The sequence below is a fragment of the Pezoporus occidentalis genome, unplaced genomic scaffold (assembly GCF_034315485.1).
Source record: "Pezoporus occidentalis ecotype Australia unplaced genomic scaffold, CSIRO_AGI_Poc_V1 ctg194, whole genome shotgun sequence".
In the NCBI taxonomy this organism is placed as follows: Eukaryota; Metazoa; Chordata; class Aves; order Psittaciformes; family Psittacidae; genus Pezoporus; species Pezoporus occidentalis.
The window spans coordinates 1,741,709-1,763,687 of record NW_026913791.1 but is presented as its reverse complement, the minus strand read 5'-3'; the positions used below and the strand labels follow the sequence as shown (position 1 = coordinate 1,763,687).

Genomic DNA, 21,979 nt, shown 5'->3' with positions numbered 1-21,979 from the left:
GCAGGCGCAAGGCACGGAGGCAGCTGCTCAGACCTCCTGTGCTGCTCTTCCTGCTTAGTGCCATATTGCTCAACTGCACCTCACTGTGCCTGTGCTCCCCTTGCTGGGGGATTTGAGCATCTGTCCCCTGCACCCAGGAGCCTCCTGGCTCCCATCTGACTGTGTGCACACTGCTGCTGAGGTTAAACGTACTGCTCAGACCTTTACACCATGAGAGGTTACTGCTCACAGGTGGAGGAAGGAGCCACGCTGGCTTTCCTGGTTCTGCCTGTTGATGAAGCAGTGTGCTGTAGGTGCCAAAGTTTTGGAAAGAGCATTCAAAAGCAAGCAAAATAAGCACAGTGAAATCTAAGCAGCTTGTCCTTTTGGTAAGAAATCTTTCTGCAGTGTTGAGGTTATGCAGGCTGAAGTGGCCTCATGGTCCCCACAATGGGGTCTGCATAGGCAGGGAGTTGTTGCAGGCCTGGTCATGGTGTGACTGGGACCTGTTAGCTGGACCCTTGCTGTAGGTGGGTATAATGGTGTGCACAGCATGGCTGCTGCATGGCTGATGTGCCACACACTTGCATCCAGACTTGCCCATTAGTGAGCCCTTGGCATGGAAGCCTAGGAGCAGACCAAGGAAACCATAAGGATGGTCAGAATTGACCCTGGATCTCCACTGAGCAGGTGTCTCTCTGGCACCAGTCTGGCATTTCACCTGCACACAGGACCATGGCTGTGGCTGTGGGGCACCAATGCTGTTAGCAAAAGCTGGGGGCCTCCAATCTCACATGCCTGCTTATGTGAAGGTGTGGGGCAGGCTGTGTTTTCCCAAGTTTCATGTACTCTGGTCAGCTGGAGAGGCTGGAGCCTTCTGTGTGGCCTGGTATTGCAAGAGGCAAGCCTGACCCCGGGCCTGACACAGCTCCCTGCAGTCAATACCAGAGCAAGGCAAGAGGAGAAGGGATTAGAGGCAGGGCACGTTTTACAATAATCCTGTAACGTGTGCTGCATTCCAGGCCAGGAGGAGCTGGTAGGCGAAGGCACAGTGCGTGAAAGATGGCCTTTCCAGAGTCCCATGGGCCAGGCAAGGGGCAGAGCATCCCTGCATCCCAGTCCTTCAGCTGGAGCTTTACATGGGTACCGGTACAGCTGCCTAGTGCCTGGGAAAGGAGCAGTGTCCTCTTTTCTCTGCATTTAAAAGACAGGAGCTCCATGTAGGAGCATAAAAGCTGATGTGTGTAGCTCTCCAAGGAGGGATGGAGGGTAAATCAGATTTTGTAGCTTTGGAGATTAAAACATTAACTGGTTTTGTCCGCATTGTCCCACCAAGCCAGCATGGCTACAAGAAGGAGAGTGACTGCCTGCCACCTCCACCAGCAGCAGCAGGCTGGTTTATGGTAGCAATTGGCTTGCCAGTAATTGGAAAGAGGTTTTGTTATATGAGGTGTTCCTGGTGCCCTGTGCTGAATGTGATGCACTATCCTGCTGAAAGGAGGGATACTGTGGTGCTGCTCCTTCTTGACTGAGAAACTGGGGGTGGTGCAGCCTCTGCCCCATTGCACAGAGGGGTACTGTGGCTTGGCTGTTGCTTCTCATGGGCTTGATATAAAGCAGCAAGAGAGGCGGAACTGGGAGGTGGGAGATACTGTAGAGGAATTTGTGTATTAATAACTTACAGTTCTTCACAGTCATTAATTAATTAAATCCCTCAAAACCCCAAGGCTACTAAGCAAGTTGATTTCACAGTTGGGATTAAGAGTCTCCTGCTGCCCTTCCCCCATGCTGGCACAGTACTTCTGGCTCCATCCTGGCTATTGCTCTTTCCACTTGCAGGTTTCCTTGCTTGAACTCTTTGCCTGCAGCCCATGGATCGGATCTGTGACAGTGGCTTCCTGAGAACTGGCTGGAAAGTCTGCAGATAGCCTGCTTTTGCATAGGAAACAACCCTTCATCTAGGCATAAACTTCTGTTTTGTGGCCCACTGGGGAGGGCATCTCTGATCACATCAAAGCATGAGCCCAGCCAGGGGCTATCTCACAGTGTCTGGTTTTCCCATTTGCCTGGGCCCCTCATATAGACTGGGACCAGCTTCTCCTTAAGTGCTTTGACATGGATTTTGATGCTCGCCAAAGCTCCAGAGCAAATGGACATCCTGAAGTCATAGTCTGGATTGCTGCACTGCAGTCTTCCCAGGCCTGCTCAGTACCCATCAAGTTCTTAGCAGTGCCTTTCTGCATGTCAGTAGGTGTGGAAGCAAGATGCTTGTATTTACTTTTCCCTTCCTTGTGTTAAATCTCATATTGAAAGAGTTCATAATGACGCTGTGTGATGTTTTCTTGGGCATCCTGTCCACAGATGAATATGCAAGTTTCACTCGAGGCTGATAGATCGGCTTCACCTCCTTCACTTTTCTTTGGGCCAGATACTCCAGCATTTTTGCAGTGCACTCAATATACCTTAAAGCCATCACCTTCCACTAAGCTGTGTAGGATAGAGTGTAGCCAAGCTGGTCTCTCTCCTACGTGCAGTGACTGGCACCCACAGTGGGTTTCGGCAGTGTGGAGATGAAACCCCAGTGCACTGTTGTGCCATCACTGCTCATGCATGCATCCTGCAGATGCATATTTGAACAAACTGTGGATATTTAGATGTTTTAAACAAACTGTGGATATGGTCTTGTGCCAACTGGAGGAAAGCCTGCTCTCTGCGCTCTCCAGTTTGTAACCTCTGTCAGCCTGGCTCTGATTGATGCTATTAATATTTTAGAGATCATTTGGGATCTCCGCCTTGGCTGAGCTCCTTGCTCGGGGAAGAGCTGTCCTGCGTGGATGTCTGCAGCTGCCAGAGGAGCACGCTTGCTGCCTGCCTGTGTGTTTTGGAGGAGGCAGGTCTGCAAGTTAGCAGGGCTAGGAATACTAATGGGAGCACAAAGCCTTCAAAGAGCTGAGTGCTAGCCTCCAGCAGGTACAGACTGGCCCTTTCTGTAGGTGGGGTCTTTCAGCCTCCCTGAGACATTCCCTTCCATCCTTGCCTTTTGGCAAAGGGCCCAGTTTTCCTCTGGATGTTGTCCCACAGGCTGCATTTAACCAAGGTCCTTGCTGTGGAGGGGTGTCACCATGCCCCTGCTTAGCCCTTCCAGCTCCTGGAACTGGCCTCAGCTTAGCTGCCAGACCCAGAAGAACTCTGCATCTCTCCTGTGTTTTTTGTCTCCCTTTGCCTTTGTACCATGTATGCTTTGGCCACATGGAGTTGTTCTACTGTAGCCTTGCCTATGGGGTCAGCCAGTGCCGATCAGGAGGCGATTGACATCCTTTGCTGGTGCTGTTAGTGCATCATCTCCAGCTGCCTCTCAGGAGCTGCACGTGGATCCATCCTGCACCTCCCTCCCTTGCACCCTACTCTAAACAGTGAGCTGCAGAGCCATTCCTCTTGGTGCAAGAGTGCTCAGGTGACAGCTCTACTTGCTCAGCCCATGGGGCCCAGCTAAACCGAGCTGTGGGAATAGGGCTGATGTGCTGCAGGGGTGGGGGCTCTGGCAGATCCAGGAGACAGTGAAGCCATGCGACTGAATCCCAGACTGTGTTTGCTCTGCCTAATTATCAAAAGTATGAGTTTGTTCTGCTAGGTGCACATTATGCCTTTATTGTGGTGTAATTATGCCAGCTGCCTATGTTTAGTGTCATAAAAAGGAATAAAATGCCCATTACCTGCCTAAAGAATTCTTCTTGTGTTTTTTTTTTTTATTTTTATTGCTCTGGAGTACACAGTGGGGATATCTTTGAGCAGCAATTCTCCATGTAAAATAGCTAGTGAAATACTGCGCCTTCCGGAGAGCTCCTCCAGCCAGCAGCCTGCAAAGGCAGCTGCCACTGCTGCCTACTGCCAGCCCGAGCTGGTGGTCGAGATGGTGAAGACACCATGCTGCCACCACACTGCCTTGCCCTACTTGAGCTCGGCTGCTTTCCGGCAGCGTTCCCCTCCTGCTGTCCAGGTCCCAAAGCTCCCTCCTGCCAGCACAGCGCCTGAGAGGTGCAGAGTGATTTCCAAACAGAGGAGAGGATGCAGCCTCACTACCTGCTGGAGCTATTAGGAAAGATATGATGGTTATCTAGATCTAGCCAAGCTATTACAATGTGTGAAGGAGTCCTGTGCCTGTAAGGTAGTCAAGAGAGCAACAAAGTGATGTGAAGGTAGAAGCCATGTGCTTCTTCACCCTGCCTCATGTGGAGTGCTGATAACAAAAGCCAAGCAGCATGAACCTGCCAACGTGGTGGTGCTCTTGCAACAGCAGGGATGCTAAGCCTCATCCCCCAGCCAATCTGCAGCTCCTGCAATTTGGCTTCAGCTGCTTTGGGGTTTCTTGTGGCATCTGAATCTCTGGGGATGTGTTGCTGTGGTGGTGAGAGATGCCTCGAGGAGCCGCATCCTCCAAGAGCTGAGGTTCTGTGCAAACATCAATTACCGAAACATGTACCCTGCCAGGGAGGAGCAGCGGGAGGCTTGCTTTGTGTATATAAGCACGAGAGGCATTTTGGTGATGTTAAATAATTTCTGGTAGAAGAGAAAAAAATACAGAAAACACTAAATCCAAACCCCACATCTTTAGAGGTTGTTAAAAGCTGCCTCTCTGCTTTTCCTTCTTCTAATAGTTTCAGTCTCTGATTGCAAACGGACTTTATTAGCCTCATTAGGAGCAGTTAGTGCTGGCTATAGAGAGCTCTGAAATGTATGGTTTCAGTGGATGGTAAATCTGTTGGTTTAGTTGGCTTGTTTTTCAACTCGATGATGTTCTCAGCAGTTCCCTGGTCCCCGCAGCCCGGCTGTGCCACAGATACCTCACACAGCATCCCTTTTAATTCCCTCCGTTTATTTTTTTACGTCAGGTGTTCCTTGAAGTGGCCTTCACAGCTCTCCACCCTTTTAGCCGACAACTACGTCAGGGGAAGATGGACTTGCACCTCCCCGCAGCTTCATTGCATATGCACACGCCGTCTGCCCCGGCGGCACGATTGCCTTGGTGAAGAATCCAAGGGGCTGCTGATAGCAATCATTGATTAAGAGGGTAATTGTCCTGAAAATTCAGATTGATCAAAAGGCAGAAATGATAACTTGTGTAACTGTGTTTAAAACCACGTCCTGTCAATAGGGGAGACTGAGACGTGGCGAGCAGAAAGCAGGGAGAATTGGATATGCGAGCGGGTGAGTGTGCCTATGGTTTGGGGAGGAGGGGGAGCTATTCTTCCTTGGGGTCCGTAGCAGGATGTTTCTTGTCACTGACGCTGGGCTATTGGAGATTCAATCACTTTTATCTTCCCCTCTCTCTCAATCCAAATGCCTTTTCATATTAGAAAATTAGAATCAGCTCTGCTCATGCAAGATTTATTAGCTCTGCTGAGCAATACCACAGAAGAGTAAATGATGTCGCATTTCAGGGGCTTTTTACACATTATGACCAAACTTGCAACTTCTTAAATATTCTTCCATTGAGCCACTGCAGGGTGTGAAAGGGATGGGGAACAGACTTCTCTCTGGAAATAGTTCTGCACCAGTCCGGCTGTCTCTTCTTTATTGTCGTAATGATTGGATTTGGTTGCTTATACAGGTCTTTTCTGTGGGTTCAGTTTTTGTGCTTATTGCTCTGGAAACCAAACTCTAAGAATTGAGCTTGTTTATTCCATTTTTTTTGTAGTTCCTTTGTAGAAACACTTTTCGGTTCTAAAATGCAGATCTTTGGAGCTCTGCTGCTTGCTGGCACTCATTTACATCTGAAGAAGACAAATCTCATTTCCTGCTTACATTTTTAACCCTGCATTTTGCATGGGGTGGCTGCTTTTTTAAATGCCTTCTGACCTTGTGTCATACACAGCTCATGTTTTGTGTGATGGTCATTTGGTCTTCAGGCAGTAGACGCTAAAGAGATGAATGAATTTGAGCTCGTAACACTCTATAGATATTGTGGGGATACTGAGGCACAGGGAGGGGTTGGAAGATTTCCCTGTGAATCCATATCAGAGATGGGAATAGAAATCAGGTCTCATCTCTCCTGTTCCTGGACTACAGCCACAGGGCTTGCTTGTGAGGCTTTTCACTTTCAAATTGCTTTGCAGGTATTAAATCCATGCAGCATCCTTGTGGGATGACTGCCCAGGAGGGTCACTCAGCTGCAAGAGTTGGAATAACAGGCTGTTGGGAGCCTCTGCCTGAGGTGCTGTTCAGTTCTTCTCCCCACCTCAAGAATTAATGCATTTTAGGTTCACCATTTTTCATTGATGGTACACAAATGATCTGATGATCCACCAATCACTGACGATGCACTCCGCAGCACTCCACCCCTCTCACAATGAGCATTGTGTAGGTAGCACTTAAACAAAAAAAAAGTGGCTGTTTCAAAGTAAACACCATTTTCTGCTAGTTCTGGTTTGGAAAATTCCCAAAAGGGAGCAAATTTTTCTCCAGCCATCATTATTTAGGAAGGTAGACAGCACCGAACAGGGATACTGATACCCCTGTTTTCAGTGTCTCACACTAAAACCAGCATTAAACAGAAGCTGGCATCAAGCTTTGGAAGGGAATAGTCCATTCATAGCTTCAGCTGCTGTCATCATCGTGCAGTGGAGCCCAGCGCCTGCAGCTGAGCTTCTGCCAGTCTTTTGTCTGTTTGGGTCTGACTTTTCCTTCACATGGCCAAGCTGCTGGGAGGATTGCAGTGCAGACAGAATGAAGAAAAGGTTGGGGCAGCCTCATGGTAAGATCCTCTCCCTTATCTATTAGCGTAGCCAACACGTGACATCACCATGGCTCATCACTGTGGGCTCCAAATGCTTAGCATCTTCTGCTTGGCAGGTTTAAAGGGACTCTATTAGCAGGAAGTGCTCATTACATTTAAAACAGCATCATAGTTGGACCTGTCCAAATGCCAGTCTAACTTGGCACAAAGTTTACCATTCATCTTAGCAAAAGACATTTCTGAAGAGCTGCTTGAAGCTGTGGCTTGTTGGCAAGGAGATTTCTCATCGAGTGTCGGTGCTTGGGAGGCAGATACACTTGACAAGCAGAAGGACTTGACTTTTTCCCCTTCCATGTACAAGCACTATGTATTATTCAAGGTCTTCTTAAGTCAATGCTGGGTTATTAATCGGTTGCTTCTCTGCATGTTAAATTTGCCTACTAATTTTGAGGCTTTGGAAGAGGATTGCAGCTATGAGCTTGCACAGTATTTTCCCTCCATGGCTCTCCATACATCCATGCATGCAATGTGGGGCTGCTGCACCCCTTCGCCTTGGGTTCAGGTGACGTGGTGCTGCCTGTGTGCCAGACAGCCATATGGGGAGCTGAGCTCCAGGTTATTGACTTAATGTTCCCATTTCCAGATACTCACTGTTGGCAGGGCGAGCAGGGGCAGGGCCAGAGCAGTAAAAGCCTTGCTGAAACTTGGTGGGCCAGGCAAGACCCCAGCAAACCACTTCCTGAGGACTTGGGGTACTACAGTCCCAGGTGACACTAGGGAGGGATACAGTGGTGTGGCATTATGCACTGCCCAGGAAGGGTTTGCTCATGAGAAAGGTGTTACCCACCTCCCCTTGGCTCCTGCCTGGTTTGCAGGCTGATGTAAGGAGTTATTTGCAGCTGATTTGGTGACAGCCTTCATGTCCTGGGACTCTTCCTCCCCTGTCCCCCAGCCACACCTCCATGCTCCAGTCTCCTCTCCCTCCATGAGCACAGGCAGGGCTGCCCGCAGTAGGCAAGGCACGTGGGCCAGTAGCGCCTGCACGTTCCAGGAATCACGTCAGCTGTCATTACTTACATTACCTTGATTGGGAACAGTCAGTTATGTCACCGTCCATCATCGTGTCTCTCCCAGGAGACGCTGAGGAAGGAGGAGAGGAGCAGGAATTATAAAGCGCTTCTGCGGTGCTCCGCCAATCCCACTGCTCAGTTGGCTGAACATCTGTCATCAGGCAGCTTGAAGACAAGGTGCTTTGTCTGATGGATCTTCCCATTGTAGCTCCACAGGGAGGGGCCTTCAGCAACACGGGAGACTACCCTGAGGGAATAGCACTGGGGACTTTGTGGAGTTCAACCTGAAGGGAATGATGCTGCTGTATGGAAAGCTATGGGGGGGACCACAGGAGAACCTGCTGGGGCTGTGGGCTGGGCTCTCGTGGCTGAGAGCTGCTTTGGAGCCAGAGTTCCCAAAACTGCCTCCAGTCTGAATGAGGCAGAGCTCAGACTTGCACGTTCTCCCCACGTGTGACTGCAGAGGATTCCTGGCCATGTCTCAGGTTTGAGTTCATCCTCTCTTTGGCAGGGAGCTCCAGATTCTCCCAATGAGAATGAGATTTGGCTTTTGATGAAGGAAGCATCTTATTTCTAATGGAAAATTATCTGGAAAGTTTCCAGCCCTCTCTGTCCCTATCAATTTGGGACTTTGTCTCCAATTCCAGCAGCAAGTCTCTCTGGCTCAGGTCCCCCTTGCAGACTGGGGGACAACATGTGGCAGTGGCTGTGTCCATCTCTGTGGCACAGCCCATGGTGCCAAGTGTGGTGGGGAGGACAGTTCATCTCTCTAGCAGCCTCCTGTGGATGTATTCGTGCCTGAAGTCAAGATGGGTTTGAGAGGTTAAGGAGAAACAGGAGTTCCATGGCTGTGGCCAGAGGTGCTCCAGGGCTGTAAAGCCAGGTTTTCCAAGGCTTGTGTGACCATGTCTGTCAAGGCTGAAAGTGAGAACCATTCAAGAAGCACACATTACCTGGCAGGACACACTGGGAGGTGGGTAAGGCAGCAGTGCCTGCCTCCTTGGGTTTCTTGCTATGTGCGTGTTGGTCCTGGCAGTGTGACTCTGGGAGAAACACTACCTGTTAAGTGCAGTGCTCGCAATTGGATTTCTGTTAGCTGGGCAGGGAGCAAGAGTGGTTTGGCTGTGTTGCCTCTCTAGATAGCAGGCAGCTGGAAGGAAGGAAAGGCAGGGCATGAGAGGGCTGCACCTAGGGGCTGAAGCAGGGAAGAGAAAGTTTCATGGCTGGTTCTGTATGTTTCTGCTTGAGCAGCTCTATCAAAGGAGGGAGATGGTTCAAAGGGAGATCTTAAAGCACAAAGAGGAGCTGGCTGGTGCCAGCAGTGGCACACAGGTGCTGTGTGGGTATGTCCTGGACTGCTGAAGCAGCCTGGTCTCAGTCATGGCTGTGAGAGGCATCTTGTGCAGGTACAGCCAGCAAGGTCCGACCTGTTATCTATCCTGTCATTTAAAGCACTTGCACTATGCAAAAGGGAGGCTTTATGTGAGCCAGGGGCATTGCTGCTGTTATTCTTAGCTGAGTTTGAAGAGCTGTTGCTATCCTCAGCTTTAGGTATAGGCTTTGTTGTGCTGGATGGCCCAGGTGCATGGAGAAGATTGCAGTGGGTACACGGAGCAGAGGAGGGTTGTTCTGGAGGAAAAGTGGGTTTCCATGGTGGGGGGATAGCTAGTGAAGTGAGTAAATATGTGCTATAAACACGTTCAGAGCATCTCTGCGTGAAGAGCCCAGCACAGCCTTTTTGAGTGAATAGAAAGAGAGCCTGGGTTCAGTTCATATGTCTGTTTTCATTTCTTTTCTTCTCCTGGTCAACTGTGGCTGTAGATAAGAGTTTTCTATTTGAAGTTCAGAAGGGAAGGGAAATCCATTGTTGGAAGAGGAGACTTTCTTTTTGCTTGATATCTATCTCCAGCGACACAGCAGAGAAGGAAAAGATTTGCTATGATAAAGGTAGCTTGGAAAAAAAAAAAGGCACATTGAGTGTTGCTTTTCTCTGTACTTCAAAGCCTGGAGTAATATGGAGCAGTGTAAAAGAAGGGAGGAAAAAAAACAACCTAGCCCAGCCTCTGCATGGGGGCTGTGAATGGAGAGCTGTAATAGAGCAACGTCCTGGCCAGATATCCAGCACTGTGCCCAAGCCCTTCACCAGGGCTTGGTGTGGTGTTACTCAGTGTGCACAGCACTGCCAGGACTCCACGGGGATGGGCTGCAGGGGGGGGATGCTCATTGCAGGGGGAGCAGAGGAAACGTTTTGCATGTGGTGCCTCCTATGGAAGCACAGAACCAAGGGAAGTCATGCACTGGAAGGAAAACCAGGCAAGTCTGGAAGCAGCATGGGAAAAATGTGCCAATAAACACTTAATTATTAAAATAACTCAGAGGTTGCATGGAGTGTTCAATATGATGAGGTAGGGTGAAAAAGCTGAAGAGCACAGCTCTGGTGAGGGCTATGGGTGGGAAATGGCTAAGTATTTCCATCCATGTGCCTGTAGCCAAGGGGGGTTGGCTTCCTTGGGTCCTGGGCTGTAGGATCCACTTTCCCTGGGGCTCAGTTGTTTCCAAAGGAACCAGAGTGGGGAAGTGCCTATGCGTGCCACCCCTTTGGCTTGGAGCTCCAGCCTCCACAATTGCCAGTGGGATTCGGGTGACCCAATTGTGGGCCTGGGCTTTGTGACAGAGGCAGAGATGGGAGCTCCCTGCCAGAGGACACGGCAGGGGACAGAGAGGTGCAGCCCAGGAGCTGGGGCTTGTGACACCCCTCTTGCAGTACATCTGTGTCCACACAGGCTTCCCCATTCCTCTGCCCCAAGGGTACCCTCCAGCCAGACTGATGGAATGGGGATGCCATCATGGTTTTCATGTTCATCCCCATTCCAAGCTCAACACATGGTCCTGGCTTCTGGAACAGCTCTTGCTGTGCCAGCCCGCTGCAGCTCTGCCAGTGTGTCTTGGGCTCACTGGGCTGCTGGGGCACCCCTGGAGCAGAAAATGGCCAAGACCCCCTGTTCCCCTCCAAGAAACCGATGCAAGTAAAGAAGAGAGCAGGCGTGTGCTGGAGGCTTTGCCTCTGCAGGAGGCTGGGGAGGAGGAGGACGAGAAACCAACAAACTCATTTTCAGCGCTGACCTGAGCAGAGGCTGTAAGTGAAAAGATTTCCAGCAAACCTGGCTGGTCAGGGTTGCTAACGAGCCCTTCCTTTGAGCAATGTTTTACATTCTTTAAAGATCGCAGGGAGCTCTTGGGGAGAATCTACTAAAGTAAATGGCAGAGTCAAGTGCACCGGCTCCTTTCTTTCCCTTTTCTTTTCCCTTTTTTTTTTCCCTTTCCCCTTTCTTGGTTCTCTTTATTACGTGGAGTTGCTCAGGCTCTTTCTCTCACTTCTGTTTCTCCTTTTGTTCTCTCTTTGTCTATTTATCACACTGTGAAGGTTGAAAGAGATGTTATTAATCTGGGAGAATGAAGGCAGGATTAGTGGTATGAATCGGATTTTGAGAGCTGTAATGATGGAAAGACTCGCTCTGCTGGCGGGCTGCGTGAGTTTGATAAATGGGGAGCACTCCAAACTGACTCGCGCCTTCCTCCGCACTGCTCGCTTTGCCCGCTGGGGCGTGCCATGCTCTCAGATCTGCCAGCCATCCCACACCGCTCCTACCTGAACCAGAGCAAAAAGCCAAGGGTAAATCAGAGACAAATATCTCCCATTGCACTTAAAGAGATCATTTCTTTCAACATCTTTTTCAAACACGGTCCTGTCAAGTTCTTGGACAGCCTCGTGCAGAGGTAGGATCCTTCCTTGGAGCCGCGGCCATGCGTTATTGTCTCCTGGCATGGCTTTGCAGAGGAGTTAATGCGGATGCAGCAAAGCTCCCATCCTGCAAGGCACAAAGAAGCAGAATCATCTCTGTAGGGCTGCACCATGCTGCGTTTGCCTCTTGAGGAATGCACCGGGCTTCAAAGCCCTGTGGGGCTGGAAGAAGGCAGGGGGTATCTCATCCAAAGTTGCTTTGGGGTCTTTACCAGGGAATCTCCTGAATGAGGGGTTCTGCCCTTGCGTAACATGAGTCAGGTCCCCTGTTATCAAGCTTGGGGGTGGTAAAGCAGGCTCTGGAACATCCAAGCAGAGAATAGCCCCTGTCTATGGGGCAAGGCAGGACTGTCTGGACCAGCGTCTTCAGTGAGTAGGGTCCTTTCCTGGGATCACCCCATTGCACGCTCACCCACTTGAGCCCTTCCTCATCCCACCCTTGGGTGTGTGGTGGTCCATGTTGCACCCGACAGAGCCAGAAGAGCTAGGGAGAGACTTGTATGGTAGGATATGTTGCACTTTGAAGCTGGTTCATGAGCACAGAGCTCGCTGCCCTGTTGATGTTGTGCCACCAGGCGTACGTACACGGTACCTCTACCCTTGTCCTAGGGCCTTTCAGTGTGGTCCTTACCCCATCCTATGCTATGATTTCTGTTATGGACATTTTGGACTCACTGCTTGCTGTCATGGATGGGTTTAGGTCTTGTGTTCCAGCCTGGAAGCATGCATTTGCTTAAGTGAGGTGTGGTTGCATGAAGGCCAAGTACAACATGTTGGGAAAGTTTGGGTGCTTCAGTCCCCCTCATCCCAGGTGTTGTGGGCTGGACTTGGCCCTACAGCCCAACCAGGTGAGCACTGAGTGTATGGTGGTGGGTGTATAACCACCCATCACTGCAAAGTTTGCATCTTACCTGGGTTGAGTAGAGGTTTATTGCTCAGTAGAGGAGGGGAAACATCCGTGTGCAGCAGGAACCCTGTTGCGATGGGGGAGTCAGGCCATGGGCAGCCCAGAGTTGTCAATGTCCCTTTAACTACAAGGTAATGGACTCCCCCGCGCTCTGGCTGAGCTCTCCTCCTGCCTTGGCAGGAGCGGTAATGATTGTCAAGGTAGAGCTAATGAGACGTGCACATCTTTAAAGGATCGTGGCTTCCGAGACAGAATTAAAAGACAAAAAATAGAAAAGAAGGGGTGGGGGAAGGAGAGAAAGTCCAACTGCGCTGCCTTGGCCAGCAAGGTCCGTCTGTCCTCCTTGCCCCTTGGCAGGATCACCCCTAAATGACTTGCAGCGTCTTTTTGTTGCTGCTGCAATTCCTGTTTGGCCCTGAGGGCTTTTCATCTCCCTGAGGGCACTCCAGAGCCTCTCCACAGGCTCGGGTCCCCAGAGTGAGGAAGCAGGGCACTGCTGGGTATGCAAGAGCATGGTGGGCAGCACCTTCACTGGGCAAGCAGCAGGAGGGCAGCAACCCAGCCACTCTGTGACGCTGCTGTGGGGACTGTGGAGCTGGAAAGCAGGATAGGAAGAAGGTGTGCAAGACAAAGGACACAGGAATCTCTGGTGCTGGGAGAGTGGATGATGGTGCTGTCAGTGCTGGCTGGCTCATCCCTCTCTCCATCACTTGCTCCCAGGTCTGAGATGCTGTACTTGGCTCTTCCAAGCATGCATAAAGGTCCTGTCTGGATGCCAATTAGTTAATGATCCCCACCCCCCAAATTGCTGTCCCGCCGGGGGAAAGAAGAGGAGGCTCCCCTTTGGTGCTGGGAAATGCCCCATGGGCACTCTTGGTGTAGGAGAGGCTGTGCGGATCTGCCTGAGCCAGGATCTGGCCCTTTGGAAAGAGCTGGTGGGGGAGCTGGGACGTTGTGTATGGTGTGACTGCCTGCACACACATTCCCTCCCGTTCTCGCTATTTCAACTTCACAGGTTGAATTGGTTCAGAGCAGCCAAACTAAATGAGGAGAGATATGATCAGTCAAATATTTCTTAAATCCTGTCTTTAAGAGCTAAGTGCTTGGCTGGAACTTTAAGGCAGGTAATGAGGCTCTCTTCAGATCAGCTTGTGATGTGGAAACTGCTAGATTGACCAGGCTGCAACTGGAAGAAAGCTCTGTCACAGCTGGGGATGATGCAGCACAGGACTCCCCATGCCCCAGCTCTCTGCACCAGGCTGCTGCCACCGTGGCTCCCTGCCACCTCAGCACATCTTCATCTTCATCCTGCAAGGGGTAAAATACAGCTGGGAGCTGGGGGGAGCAGCCTGTTTGCACTAAACTGGGTAACATCCATTGCATGGAGGGATGTGTATGTTGGTGCTTTGGAGTCCAGCCCCAGTTTGCTCCAGGCATGTGGGTGAGAGCTTGGGGTGCAGGTGGTGACTCAGAGGACTCCTGTCCCTCCAAAGGATCCTCATCACATTTCAGTTTTAAGCTGATGGATTTGTTTTGCTGCAAAAATCAGAGTGACTTCAGTGGCTCTGTGAGGTGGGTGCTCTCTTAGCTTTGTCTCTAGCTGGTGAGAGAGGAGAAGGAAAATAACACCATTCTTCCAGCAGCCTGGTAAGGACATGTTGGTAGGATTGGTCCTTCCGTTTCAAGGCACCGTCCTTCCCTCTGCAGTGCTTGTCTGCAGCAAGATGGCACCTTTGCAATGCACTTGCCAGAGCAGAGGGGTTGCTTTGCTGGAGGAAAAGTGGCAGCATAAGAGAGACAGAAGAGAACAAAGCAATGCTTAGTGAGATTTAATGTACCAAGTGTCTCTTCCCAGCTCCAAAATTCTCATTTCTCCTTTAGGATGGGACTGGGGGAGAACCTGGTCTTACCTGGCTGCTCTGCACCATGCTGCTAAGTGCCAAAGTCATGGAATCATTGAATGGTTTGGGTTAGAAAGGACCTTAAAGCTCATCCAGTTCCAACCCCCTGCCATGGGCAGGTTGCTCAAAGCCCCATCCAACCTGGCCTTGAACACTGCCAGGGATGGGGAACAGCTTTTCTCCTTGTCATGCCATGCCCAGCTGCCAGTGCCTTGCCATCCTGTTGTCTTCTGGGCCTCTCCCAGGCAGGAATTTGGGACCCTCTGAGCTTTCTGCTTTGCATCCAGGTTTTTTAGGCCTTCTGTTGTTAATTATTGAGATGTAATAATGTGATTAGCACACTATTAAAAAAATCGCTGATATGATTACCATGGATTTAATATCACATGATATATCATTACATTGTTACATGGTGACAGATGTAATTGAAATACACTTATTGGAGCCTGGGGTCGTGTTTCATTCAATCACAGCAACACCTCCGGGGGGCAGAGCAGAAATGGCTAAAAAAAAACACATAAAAAGGATCAGGATTGGAAATTGTAATGAAAACAAAGAAACCTGCAGCCTGTTCAGGTCTGGGGCAACTGCTGCTTTGGCTTTTTCTCCATGGGAATTTAGATATGTACAAGTTGGGAGCGCTGGAAGAGATAGGTCAGCCAAGTTGGAACTGCCTGCTCAGGGGATGAGCGGGAGGACTTGTGTTACGGACCTGTCCCCAGAAGGCTTCCAGACATCTTGCAGCAAGTGAGCCTGGGTGCTGTGGACACTATCCTCCTGACCTGCCGGCCCTTCTTGGCTCCTGTTTAAAGACAAGTGGAGCTGAAGGTGGTACCCGCTGTTCTGTGGGAAAGCCAGCCAGCTGCTCCCCACCTTCTGCACAAAGCTGCCCTTTTTGGAGTCAGGATTCACTCAGATTGTTTGGCTCAGACTGTGCTGCAGAGGGCAGGTAGGCAGCAATGAACTTGCCTCAGGACTGTGGTGCTGGTTGTGTTTCCTTCCATGGCAGTGAAAAGAGGTGACATCTCTCTCAGCTGCCTTATCCTCAGGGGGATCTGCACACAAGCTCTGGGCAGCTGGGGTGAGGAGAAGAGCAGCTATCATATACCCTCTGCAGAGGCAGCTGGCTGAACCAGAGCCTGGGTAGGGAACGGGCTTGGCTCTCTCTGCTCACGGAGCTGGGGCAAGGTTTGGATGGAGAAACATGCCTGCAGGAGAAGCACACAGACCCTTCCTGCTGGCACAAACTCACTACTGGTCCTTCTCAGCATGGTGGTGAAGACGGTGATCTCCTTTTCCTCCATCCCCTCCCCTTCCAGGGAAACAACTGTCACCCACCCTTCCAGTTCTCCCAAGGCAAGTGATATTTTGGGGTGTTGCCCTAGGCAGGATAGAGCTGTGGCAAGACCTCAGAGATACAGCATGACATGCTTAATGCACATTGGTTGCTGTCATCATCAAGTGCTCAGTCTCCCTCTCCTGTAAAGGGACCAGCAAGGGAATGTGGCCTCCCAGAGCTGTGATTAGGACTTGGGTATACCTGTCCCCAAACCTGCTGCAGGTACCCAGGGTCATTTTATCCCAGCAAGACAGTGTGTAGGTGACTTTGAAAATGAAAGTGCTGTATTTAATCTCATCCGAAACAAAGGAAGGAGGAAGAATTTGTGGATGGAGCGAAGGTGACTTTTCCAACCAAGAGGGTAATGTCAGTGTGGTGAGCTTGAGGCATCTGGATGTTTGCATAATGATGGGCCAGCATCTGGCCCTGCATCAGTAGCTTGGCATTCACACGTTCAGCGCAGCATCACCCCCTGCTCCAATGTGTCTGTCCCAGGAGCTGGGTTACAAACCTTGCTGGTGCTTGAGGAGTAATTTCTATTTTAGGCTTTTGATTCTGTGTGCTCCCTGCTAAAAGTGTTCCCACCCCCTCTTCTGTGGAGCCAGCATGCCCATTGTAAGCCCTTGTTTTGCTGGGAGCTGTGGAAATTCATTTCCAGCCGGTGTGGGAGTGCTCTGGCTGGGAAGGCTCTGGCAAGCATCTTTCTTTCGAGGTTAAAAACATAATTTCAGTCTGACCTCTGAGTTTCGGAGCTTTTGTTGTTTTTCTCCACCCCCAGATGGGTTTTGTGTGTGATTTTAAAATAGCCTTCTTCTCTTGGTTGAAGCTAGCTGATGCGTCCGCTTCCCATTCGAGGATTGTTGTGTTTTATTAATGCTGTTATTATTCCATTACTGTCATTGTGCTCTTTTATAGCAAATAGCTTAATTTAGTTGAGATACACAGATGCTGAGAGTTTAAGTGAAATCTTCAGCACTTGGTATGCTGGGCACTGAGCAGATATTCCCCAAGCACTGTGGTATAAACCTTTCACTTAAAACCAAATCAGCTGCTGGGGAGTGCTGGGTGGCAGGGGCTTTGGGAGAGGGGACAAGGGTTAGGAAAGTACCTGTTTAGCACCCTAGGGAGGACATTGTAGTCAAACATAGCTATAAAGTGCTCAGGAATAAAGCTCCCACTGAGGGTTTCACCCCCAAAATGGGCTGTGGTGGGGACCTCTTCCCTACCAGTGCTGCAGGACAGAGGGAGCTACACTACCACCATTGCCAGGTTGCTTTGGGATGGGTTTTTAGGTGTGGAGGGGCAGATTGTGCTATTTTCTGCAGCTGAAGCTGCCTGGCTTGTGTGAGAGGTGGGGACTGCTCATGGTGTCATCCCAGGGTGGAAAATACAGTGCCACTGAAACCAAATTAATCTGGTTGAAGAACAGCATGGCTGCTGGAAAGCTGGACGGTGCTGTAAGTAGTTCTTGGGGTAGAGGAGAGGGGCTGAGAAGTAGCATTGATTGGTGCCCAGATGACTTAGGGGCCAAAGGTCCTGTTGTTGGGAATTACTTGGGTGCTTAAGCCTCCTGGGAAGCTGGTGCAATCTGGGCTCTGAAGTACCTTAGCTACTTTGGAAATTTTACCTCTTATTGTTGACAGATGTTCATCTGAAATGGATGCTTCTTGCTCAGCCCCTCTGGGCATACATTAATACTAGTGATAACAATTCCAGATTGTCTCCTACACCTCTTTCCCTGCCTCTATCTCTTAAAAATTACAAAGGTAAAGCCAAAACCCTGTTAGTGTCGTGTTATTTGTGCACTTAACTCTTACTGCCTTGGCAAAATCTGCTGTTCTCGGTGCTGTCGGTGCCAAAATTACTTTGTGTGGGGCAGGGAAAGACAAGAAGAAAGTAAAATGGAGTAAGCAGGTGCCACACAGGTTGAGATGATGCTGATGGTGGTGGCTCAAGTGAAGGTGTCCTCTCCACCTGGCCATGGTGGGAAGGGTGCTATGTCCTGGCCAGGAGGTCCTTCAGAGAGCATCCCTGTGCCTTCTCCCTCTCCCACCTGCGCTGTGGGACAACCTAGGCTTCCTGGGGAGGGCTCTCCCCTTCTCTTGAGCCCCTCAGGGACAGCCTCTTTGGGGTACAGCTGGCAAAGATTTGCTTCCTCCCCTTTTTTCCATGCCTGAGCAAGGAGAGCAGTTCCCTATAGTGTGAGGATGTGTCAGGGAGGAGTGTGCTGGCCCACGCTGCCCATCCCCGGTGTGCACTCGTAATAGCTTGGGGGTCCTTGGGAAGTTGTCAGGATCATTTTTTCTCCCTGCTTTGAGGCAGCTTTGTGGCTTTATCTGGCTTCCGAGGCAACCAGGGTAGCTAACAACATGCACAGAGCATCCTCTGCGGAGGAGGCCTGGTGCCCGGTTTTGCTAGAGGTCTGCTTTACCACTTATGAGAAACGAGTTAACCTCCCTTTGATCTCGGTTCACGGCTAACCCTTTAACAAAGTCCGGGATGTGCGAGGAAATCAATACTCAAGGCATTGAATTTAACACCAGCCATCAACTCAAGCGTAACACACACACTGACTGACTCCGATTACAAGGAGCGGGCTGGTTTGAAGCTTGTTTGCCAGCTCTCTGGGGTGGTGCAGGGTGGCGGTGGGGAGGGCAGGTGTGCTCACAGGGCTTGCTGTTGCTCGGGGGGGGCAAAGAGGTACCTGGTGTGCTCTGCCATGCCTTCCCAATCGGCTCTACCTCCTGGTGCTCCCTGTTTCTCACCTTACACCTCTGATTTGGAGCCCTGGGAGCTGTTCCCTGACACAGGAGCAGAGAGCTGGGATGCTGTGAGCAGTTGCTGAGTGCCTGTTTGTGTACACATGTAATTGCTCTTTGCTGGTGAGGAGCTCGGGCAGGACTTGAGGCAGGGCAGGTTCTGCTGAGCTGGACAAACGTGGGACCACAAGTTAAAAATCTGACAAATGAAATGCTGCAGGTGGGAAAGGTCTGGCCAAGGAGGGAGATCTGATTGGATTAGTGGAGGACTAATTGGGACACCTTGTTCCATACCAGCCCTCACTCTTTGCTGGCACATTGGCAGGAGGCAGCAGCAGTCCACAGCCAAGCACTTTCTAGTCAGCCCATGAACTTCCTTGTCACATCTCAGCCCTCCGGCCCTCTGCTGCAGATCTGCTTTCCTCTTGGGGCATTTGTTCTTGCTTGTTCTTATTTCCACCACCTCTAGCCAGAGCTGAGACAGCTCACGTAGCTTAGGGATAGGCTCATGGGGCAGCTAAGGGATGCTGAGAGAGGTGGGATGAATACTGCATGACCCCACGGCTCTGTCCTCACACCGTGGCTCATGGGGGCCATCCCTCTGGTACCCACACTGCTGGGCATGTGCTCCTGGACCCGCTCCTCTCCATGGAGGTGCCTTTTGCTCTCCTGGGAGACATGAGTTTGAGGCCTTGAGGACCCAAAGCCCTTCATTTCTGTATCATCATCTCCTTTGTCATGTTCTCAGCACCATAATGCAGTGCTGGTCCCCCCTTTCCAGTCTGAGTAGCCAGTCCTGCCCACCACTCCTGCTTGGCCATAGCTGCTACAGTTCATTCCCCCATACCTCCTTTAATAACCTCTTCTCAGGACCTTGTCACGTCCTCCTCTCAGGTCCCTTTATTCTCTGCTTTCTTGGCCTCTCTCCAAATCAATTCTCTCATGGCATGTTGCCTGGCCCCTTGGACCATCTCCTTCTGTTTGTTCTTCCATCAGAATTGGGGAGCCTCAATTTTGCTGCCTGCTGCCCCATGCTTGCCTGGTGTTTGCATCCATCAGAGCTCTTATAGGTGCCCCTGCTTTAACCTCCTCAGTCTTAACCCTGACCTGAATCAACAGTCATGAGCAAGAGCTGCTGCTTAGATGATCCAGTATAAACTGCACCTTTGATTAGACAGGTATCCCACCCAGGCACTGCTGCAGCCTTGTTAGCTTGACTTGGTGTTCCCTCACTGCAGCCATGAGAGGCTCCAGCGTGGGCAAGGGACGTGGCTGCTGCTCTCGTAATCTTTATTGATCTTTTCCCTGATGCCTCGTGCATTGTATTCTCTTGTCTTTCTCTTGCTCTTCCAGCTGCCTCTCCTCTGAGCGGCTTTGCATCTTGTGGGAGTGCTGAGAAACTGTTTTATTCAATTCTTGCAGAGCAGTAACCCTCAGAGACCGCGACAGCTCTGTTGGGCAGGTGCTGTGCCAAACATGAAAGTCTGGGTTTTGCTCCTGAGAGTCTGCTGACTGGGAGAAGGAGGTAAGAGGGAGCAGGAGACATGTTTCCGTGCCCCTCTGACCTGTCCTATATGAGCCAATTTCTCCGCACCATGCCAGAGGTGAGTTCTGGAGAAGGTCATGTATCTGTGTCAGGAAGGTGTGGTGGACATGGAACTTGGAAGGAGTTGTAGGGTATGAGCAGAGAGAGAGATGTATGTGGTAAGACATGCACAGACGTGCTTGGAAGGTCCTGCAGGATCATTCTGTTTGCTTTCCCATCCACCGGAGCTTGGGTTTTAGGAACAGATTGTGAAACTGAGACATGAACCTGCTGGTGGCTCGGCACCCTCCCATGCTACCACCTTCCAAACGCCTAATCTTGACAGTGCCAGGGAGTGAAAACCAGAGGGTTGAATTGCCTTGTCTCGCACCTGCAGTGTGAATGGAGATGCAGTCACACAGCACCTCCCCTATGCTTTTCTTTTGGTAACCTGTGCATGAGTCTCTGCCCTCCGTGGTCCCATCCTCCCCCTGTCTGGCATGTCTGTGCACAGCAGCCACACCATTGCCAGACATGTCCCTTTCAAAACCATCCAGAGCGCCGTGTGCTGAGACGTGCCGTGTGTGGTGCAGTGGAGCTGCTCTGGACAAATGGCTTGCTTTTGCACTGGAAAAACCGGAGTCAAAATGTCACACCAGTGTTTCACACAGGAATAGATTGCTCTTTTCCAAGAGGCAGGAGTTCTGTCACTGTGTTTTACTGTGTGATTCCCAAGCAGAACTGTCCCCACACAGTGAAACAAGACAACATTTCGGCTTTTCCATCCTGGTTTAGGATGAAAGGCAGTGGCAGAGTATCAGTGTTTCAGTGGGGTGGACATGGTTTCCCAGCCTGTTACAGCAAGAGCATGCTGCCTGCCAGGAGGCGAGGATGAGTCCTGGAGATGTGCTGCTTCTCCTTCCAGCACGTTTGATCCAGCCAGGCTCTTTCAAGGTGTGTGGAAATGAGCTACAATCTCATCATTCCTGCAGAGGCTCCTCGGAGGAGATAGCAGAAGGGTCACAGCACCTCAGGAAATCTCCCTTCAGGTGATGTGCCCATTGCATTTTACAGCAGACAGACAGAATAACCTTTAGGGCTTGGTAAGAGGCAGTGTTTTGAACACCAAGCTGGGGAGCTAGGGAGCTCATTTCTCTGACACATCATCTGTGTCCCTGCCGCTTCCTGAAATACCTTTGTCCTAATCCATCACTTCCTCAGCTGGAATTCAGAAAGAAAACCTGGGAGCTTGGTCTCTTGTGTGCTACCTGCACAGAAACCAGCCTCCCCTGTGGGAACACACCCAGACCCTCTGTCATGGCCACTTTTGCCTTAGTTTGACCTGCTCTCAGCCTGCATGGAGGTGGGGGGCTGCCCCATCAGCACATCTTCCCTGCATCGCAGCCTCCCTGGAGAGGTGCAGTACTTGGATCCTAAGCTGCTTTTTAGCCCCCAGATTCATGTGACGTGGCTGTGAGGAGATGAGCAGGCTGGAGCCAGGCTCGCTGGGGCACATTGAGGCTGGCACGGGCTGCCCTTACAAACTGGAGGCTCCCGGCTGTGTGTTCCTGTGCAGCACTGGGAGGAGAGCGCTGGCTCTCCCTCCTCTGCTCTCTGGAGTAAATAATGGCACTTTTTATTTAGCTATTATTTCCCAGTGGCAGATATCTCCTTGGCTGTCTGTTTAACTACCTTTATCTCACCCTCTTCCTCTGTTTGATATAGTCATAGATAAACAGATACCTTAGTAAATAACATGTTTTTAAGAGGCTGGTGCTGTGGTTAACATAATGCAGCAGCTGTTGATTTGTCTTTCACTGTTGTTTTGGGTGGGTTTTTTTTTCTTAAGGAAATGCTTTAAATAAGGGATACTTCATCTATTAAAAAAAAATACACTTGTAGCAGCTGCTAAGCCCATCCATAAGCCTGCTTTACGTTGTATTTGTGATGGGACTGACAGTGCA

General features: G+C 50.5%; 1 protein-coding gene across 5 annotated transcripts in view; it reads left to right on the top strand.

The window, feature by feature from the left end:
• The window catches only part of ERI3 (ERI1 exoribonuclease family member 3), a 131,513-nt gene that overhangs the window by 61,390 nt on the left and 48,144 nt on the right, over positions 1 to 21,979 (top strand). Inside the window, exons 7-8 of one of the 5 annotated variants that reach the window (XM_062617330.1) lie at positions 4,869 to 5,047; positions 5,132 to 5,882. The exons of 2 other annotated variants lie outside the window; for them this stretch is intronic. In XM_062617330.1, coding sequence (XP_062473314.1) covers positions 4,869 to 5,006 — 138 coding nt within the window. In that variant the 3' untranslated portion in view covers positions 5,007 to 5,047; positions 5,132 to 5,882. Of the gene's footprint in view, positions 1 to 1,818; positions 2,628 to 4,868; positions 5,885 to 21,979 lie in introns of those variants that run through there. 2 more of the 5 variants (XM_062617329.1, XM_062617334.1) reach the window with 2 other exon arrangements.